The sequence below is a fragment of the Nicotiana attenuata genome, unplaced genomic scaffold (genome assembly GCF_001879085.1).
Source record: "Nicotiana attenuata strain UT unplaced genomic scaffold, NIATTr2, whole genome shotgun sequence".
Taxonomy (NCBI): Eukaryota; Viridiplantae; Streptophyta; class Magnoliopsida; order Solanales; family Solanaceae; genus Nicotiana; species Nicotiana attenuata.
In genome coordinates, this window is record NW_017672154.1 from 96,773 (window position 1) to 103,997 (window position 7,225).

General features: G+C 37.3%; 1 protein-coding gene across 1 annotated transcript; it reads right to left on the bottom strand.

Annotated features, from left to right (window-relative positions):
• Positions 1–680: 680 nt before the first annotated feature.
• On the bottom strand, positions 681–1,520 carry LOC109212092 (putative F-box protein At3g16210). Its single transcript, XM_019375700.1, has one exon. It carries the CDS (start codon positions 1,518–1,520, stop codon positions 681–683), a length of 840 nt encoding a protein of 279 aa, XP_019231245.1.
• Positions 1,521–7,225: the final 5,705 nt, after the last annotated feature.

The window sequence follows — 7,225 nt, forward strand, 5'->3', positions numbered from 1 at the left end:
AAGTGTTAGATTGAGGTGAAAAACCAGCGGTTGCTGCCACACGTTAAAATTAGAACTCCACGTGGATGGACTGAATATCATTGAAATGACATTTTTAATTCCAAGAAACACATGTTGACCTTGAGGTGTCTGTATTCCCTCTTATTAATAAGTAGTAATATAGATTAGACAAGCAATAAAAGTGTGAAGTTAATAAACATATATTTTTTGATTTTTTTTTAAAAAAACAAGCATAATAGGTAAAACGAAAGGGGGGTTTCAGTCACTTATTTCCCAGTACAAGTGAGAACATGAAATAAGTTGATAACTTAAATGAATACATTTAGGAACCAAAAGTTTGCAAGCGATAGACAGTACTTGAGGTCCTTACATGATTTCCGAAAAAAAAAAAAAGTTTCTTGCATACATAAGCAAATATTAAATAAGTGATTTCGGAGAGATCAAACTTTCTGTATAAGCAATTCCATCATGAACTCTAAAATATTCGGGCCAGAATCCAACTGGACCTGTAGATGTCCTAAGTGCAGTATGTCCAAATGTAACCATACGGTTGGTCCAAGGTGCACTTGCTAAAGTCTCAAATAACTATAGTAGCACTTCATCATTTGCAAATCTATGTTTAAATTTGGCATATACAATATTGCTGAGTCGTATCGTAAACAATACAGTCCAAGATTCTTTTACTCGTAGTCTTTCATTACCCACAACTTAAAAGTGCCCCATCCTTGATGTTTATGAGTAGAAGAAACGCAAAGCATTCCTTCCACTAATGAAAGGCCATAATTAGACAACACATCTTCGTTAGTTAAGTGCATTTGCTCTAGCAAAGGTATCTCTCCGTACACCTCATCCGGCAAACTAAATGAAACCAAATGATAAGTTCTTGATATTGTCGTACCAAGCCAATGAAATGCTCCATGAACAAATACCATAGTATCTATATACCAATTGTCATTTCGGTAAGGATAAATCGAAAGCTTTTGTCCCCACCTAGGGAAAATGGCAATGGTAGTTGGATAGTACCAAATCTTTCTCCAAGTACCACTTTTTAGCGAGAGAATTTCAATGGACTGTCCTCCTTTAAGCATGGTCCACTTAAGGAGCTTGTACCCATCACTTGTCGCGTCATATCCCAGTCCGAACATAGTACACAGACGTGTAAATTCTGAATGGGGAAGAAGTGTCGACTCTTTTGTGGAAGGGTTCCATAGAAAAAGTTGTTGATCAGATGTATTATAAAATCCGAGAACAACCAACCCATTGAAACTACAAAATAATTGGCACTCAAGTGGTTTGAAGGTTGAAGGGCAATCGAGTTCTTGTACATACTTTGAAAGACAATTGAGTTCTTGTACATTCGATAAAGGAGAAGAATAGAAGCTAAATTTGAAGGTGGGTTCCATATCAACACTTTCAAGCCATGACTGGCATACAAGAAGTTTGTGGTTATTCTTGGTGAGATGCTTCAACTTAAAGTAAGGATCAGATATTAAAACATGATCTAACAGTATAAACCCCATTTGCCTTGCGTTCGCGTCCTGAGCTATGTGTTCGTGTAGAAGGATTTCCCTTTAGCAACAATTAACTCATCGTATTCGCGTGGGTACTCCCGCGAACGCGAAGAAGGATATACCAGAAACCCAACAGCTGAAAACTTGCAATTCTGTTTTTTAAGTCCGAAACCTTCCGAAACACTCACGAGCCCTCGGGGCTTCTAACCAAACATACGTACTAACTCAACAACATCATACGAACTTATCCATGCGATCAAATCGCCAAAATAACCTCAAAATCAAAGGATTTTTCTCAAACTTCATAAAACATCAACTTTAGCAATTTAGGTCTGAATCATGTCAAACGGACTCCGTTTTCAACCAAACTTTACAGAAATGACTTAAACCATATATAGACATGTACCGGGTGCCATAACCAAAATACGGGCCCGATACCACCATGTTCTAATCAGATTTCTTTTCAAATTTCCTTAAACAGTTTCAGAAAAACAATTTTACTTAAAAATTCATTTCTCAAGCTTGACCTCGGAATTCGATTCCGGGCATACGCCCAAGTCCCATATTTTCCTACAGACCCTCGGGGACCGTCGAATCACGGGTCCGGGTCCGTTTACGCAAAATGTTGACCGGAGTCAATTTAACTCATGTTATAACCATATTTTATCATTTTTCACAGAATTTCATATTTAAGATTTTCGGCTACGCGCCCGGACTGCGGACACATATCGAGGTGACTCTAAATGAGGTTTTCAAGGCCTCAGAGACACAAAATTCAATTAAGATCAAGTGATGGCCTTTTGGGTCATCACAACCGAACACTTACCTCGAACTTCCACGGCCAACTCAAGCCTCAAACACCGCCTTTCCTTTCGAATTCGGCTCCAAATCAATTATATCTAGACATAATCGACTTAATAACATCAATAAATGCTAAATAATCCAATTCCAATACTTAATTATAGCTTACTAATCATTCTTCCCAAAAATCCAAAAATTGACCCCAGGCCCGCTTGATCAAAACACGAGGTTCGGACCAAAATCCGATCACCCATTCATCCACGAGCCCGAATATATAATTAGTTTCAAAATTTGACCCCAAAACGAGGTCTAAATCACAATTAATCAAAAAGTCCTAACTCTACCCAAATTCCTAATTTTCTACCCTTAAAAACATGATTTAAGCCTATAAATCTAATCGGTGTTAATGGAAATTGAAGGAAAAGAGTCTAAGATTACATACCTATGAATTGGTGGTGAAATCCCCTTTTAAAAATCGCCCAATTTGGTGTTTAGATGAAGAAGTTATGAGTTTTTGGTGAAAATCCCGTAATGGCTATTGTTTTAAATGCTGGGCGACAGTGTTCATCGCGTTTGCGAGAACACTGTCGCGATCGCGAAGAGCTGCCAGTAAGTGGACTTGCACGATCGCAATTTCCTCTACGCGTTCGCGAAGGGTAAGCCTCCCTGACCTTCGCGTTCGCGGACAGCATTACGCGTTCGCGTAGAAGAAAAGACGAGTCCCCAGCCCACCTCCAGTTTACACAACGCGTTCGCGTCACACAGGTCGCGTTCGTGATGAGCCACCCCCCAGTGCTCCGCATTCGCGACTGTGGCTTCGCGTTCGCGAAGAACAAATCCACCCTGTCCCAATTTCCCTTTCGCGATCGCGAGTGTTACTACGCGATCGCGATGCACAAAAGATCTGTGTACCTGCAGCAGTAATTTTGCAACTTTTCCTAAGTCCAAAACCTTCCGAAACACATCCAAAATACTCATGAGCCCTCGGGGATCCTAACCAAACATACATTCTAACTCAATAACATCATACGAACTTAACCGTGCGATCAAATCGCCAAAACAACCTCAATAGCAACGAATTAAACCCCAAAATCCATGGAATTTTTTCAAAACTTCTTAAAGCATCAAACTTTGCATTTACGGTCCGAATCACGTCAAACGGATTCCGTTTCTTACCAAACTTCACACAGTTATCTTAAATCACATATAAGACCTGTACCGGGCGCCGGAACCAAAATACGGGCCCTATACCAACATGTTCAAATCAAAATTCATTTCAAATTCCTTTAAACAATTTCAGAAAATAATTTTCTTTAAAAATTCATTTCTCGGGCTTGGGACCTCAGAATTCGATTCTAGGCATACCCCCAAGTCCCATATTTTCCTACGGACCCTCCGGGACTGTCAAATCACGGGTCCGGGTTCGTTTACCTAAAACGTTGACCGAAGTTAACTCATTTTATAGTCAAAATTTATCAATTTTCATAGATTTTCATATTTAGGCTTTCAGGCTACGCGCCTTGACTGTGCACGCAAATCGAGGTGATGCGAAATGAGGTTTTCAAGGCCTCGGAAACACAGAATTCAATTTAAAAGCAAGTGAAGGTCATTGATAAAAATATGATATATATGTGATACACATATCATTTTTTTCATGTTCAGTTTTTACTACAAATTTTCAATTCAAACCACCTCAAAACTTCACTAAATCATCCCCAAACTGAGATTCAAGCTCCTTAAGATGTACCTATTCTATTCTAACACCCACTTAAAAGAAAGCAAGAATTTGATTTTATTTTTTTTGGCTACAAATAGCTAATTGGCTAATATTAATAATATTTGGCTAATATTAGTAATATTTTATTAATTGACCAATTTTTATAAGGAGCTAGTTATAAATGAACATAGCTAGTAGTTTTCCTACATTATCTTAAAGATTTTAACATTATTGGTCACTAATAAAAAAATATCAATATCTATATTACCATTTTTTTATTATTTCAATAATAGCAGATTTTATAACAAATATAACATACTCAAATAAACTGCCATTTCTGTTAAATAGTACGTAACTAATAACTCATTTATTTCTCTTCCACAAAATTAGGGATCGCATTTATTATCTTATTCCTCTTTTGAAAGTTAAAAAAAAAGTCTATTTCCATTTCTTTTCCTTTTATATTGTATTGTTTTTTCATCTTTTTTTATCCTTTTTGTTTTCTCTTATTTGGGGAAGGGAATTAGATCAGGATGCTGTAGTGATTTTAATCAAAGAGTTATCAACTGATGATATACTTACGGCTAATGCTGGTCTTTATCGTTATATTTCTGTTATTTTTTTCCAATCATATTATTTTTTTATTTTATCTTTTACATAATCTTATTTCATACTCAATTTTGGCTCCCCTATTTTTATTTTGTTTCTTTCCTTTTGTTTTTTTTTTAATTTCTTGTTCCTTTTCTAATTTCATTTAACTCTATTTTTTGACATAATCTAATCACATTCACTTTTTTGCTCCCTTTCTTTATTCTTCTTTATTTTATACAATAATAAAAGGTAACTAATATAGTAAACATTTATTCACTACATGCAGTATTTAGATGTATTTGAGGTCATACAATAACATTTTTAAATACAATGTTAGTTCTATCATTTTGATATTATTCGTCAAAATGACAGTTAGATTGAATACATAACTAATTAATGAATAACATCAAAATGATAGAACTAACAATGCATTTAAAAATATTATTGTATGAACTCAAATACATCTAAATACAACATGTAGTGAATAAGTGTTCACTATTGTTATCTTTTATTACCGTATAAATAAAGAAGAATAAAGTAAGGGAGCAAAAAAAAGTGAATGTGATTAGATTATGTAAAAAAAATAATAGTCATGCAAGATCTCAAAAAGGCACAAGCTCTTTAATGTAAAGTTTTATAAGGAAAAACCCCATTTGTTAAGAATTTACATAATGTAGAGAGAGACTCTCCATCCTCTCACTAGAAAGAAACATTGTCTACTCACAATACCGATAATTTCATACCTCTCTCCACAGAGGATAAAACACGACTTTACTCTCCTTGGAAATATTCTATCATTATTAAGGTTTTTGGAAGAAAAATAAGACATCTAACCCTTAAACAAAAACTAATCCAACTATGGAAAACGGAACCACTAGCACTCATTGATTTAGGAAATGATTTCTTCCTCATTAAGTACCAAAGAGAAGAAAATATGTCCAAAGCTCTTCATGAAGGTCCCTGGTTTGTACTAGGCCATTTCCTATCAATGAGAAGGTGGGAGCCAAAGTTCTTAGCCTCTATCTCCAAACTCACATATACGGCCATATGGGCTAGATTACCAGAATTGCCCACTGAATTTTATGATACCAATATCTTACAACAGGTATGCACTAAACTGGGTAAGTTATTAAAAATTGATACATGCACTTCATCGACACTACGAGGCAGATATGCAAGAATCTATATCGAAGTCCCCCTCGAACAACCACTCAAATCCCATGTCTTCATAGGACATCATTGCCAACAAATTCTCTATGAAGGTTTAAATATGCTCTGTGTACGTTGTGGAAGACTGGGCTATATTAACCTCCACCGCCCAAACACGAAGACACCACTTCACACATAATCACCAACCACTACCTCCAAGGAAAATTCTCAAGATCCACCTCAACAAAATGCGGAATGGAAGACGGTTACTTTTCCTAAAAGGACATCAAACTATAATTTGCGTGCAACGGAAGAAACTCAAGCTCCACACATCAAAGAAAGTCGTGCTACTACTTCGAAACACGGGGCCAAACGACAAGGTACAGGTACACATCTCTCTCAAACTCCCCATGATTTAATTAGTGCTAATGCTATTAATAAAAAGGATCACTCTAAATTATCACTAAAAAATAGTTTTGAACAGTTAATTAATACAAATGACACGACTCTCGTTCAATTGACAACTAACCTAGAAAATAACGGAACAAGCCTAATAAAGGAAATAGTAGCCCAACTACAAAATCAGTACACAAATAGCGGGTCAGCCCACATACCAATCACACCTCAAGATATCCTCCTAAAAATTCCTCCACATAATTACCCTATATCACTCTCTCCAAGGGTAAACAGTAACCCTAAAGACACCATCAAACGCCTTCGTCTGCCACGTTAACTCCACCACCCACAACGACCAATAACAATCACCAACCTATGCATGCAACACCATCTAACCTAAACCCATCTCCCGTTACACTCAACCATCATAACCCCTACCAAACTACTCCACAGCCCACTTCACCCACAACCCAATCCAGTCAGCAATGTATGCACACAAATATTACCCAACCAGCCCACATGAACAGGTCTATGCACACGCAAGCTCTCAACAAGATCTCCTATCATTGTCTATCACCCCCAATAATCAAACTACTTCTAATAAATCCCAATCATTGCAACCTCCACTTCCCTCACCAAGTTCTGATATCCAAAATCCTACTCCCATCAAATATAACCATGCACAGACGACGAACTCCACCTTTTCCCCTAAGAACTCAAAATTAGCGTCCTTCTCTAATACCCTTCAGGACACTGACTATCCAATTCCTCTACCCAACAAACATGCCCCAGAACACTCCTCCTCCGACCACCTACCCGATAATCTACACATCCCAAGCTCCCAACCCCCACCAACCTCCATAGTCATGGTTGGAGATGGGACTCCAGAACCATGCACTGACCTTCTCCATGATTGTCAACAACCAAGAGGTAATAGTTCGTCTCCAAATCTCCAAGACTTGGCTCAGATAATAACGGAGGGAATGATAGTGGCAATGAACTTTCATGGGCTGTGCAACTGCACAACAATGCCCATGCAGGCAACAACCAGTATTGGAAT

Excerpts from the sequence above, each read along its gene's own strand:
- LOC109212092 (XM_019375700.1), bottom strand. The coding sequence starts at position 1,520 with ATGGGGTTTATACTGTTAGATCATGTTTTAATATCTGATCCTTACTTT.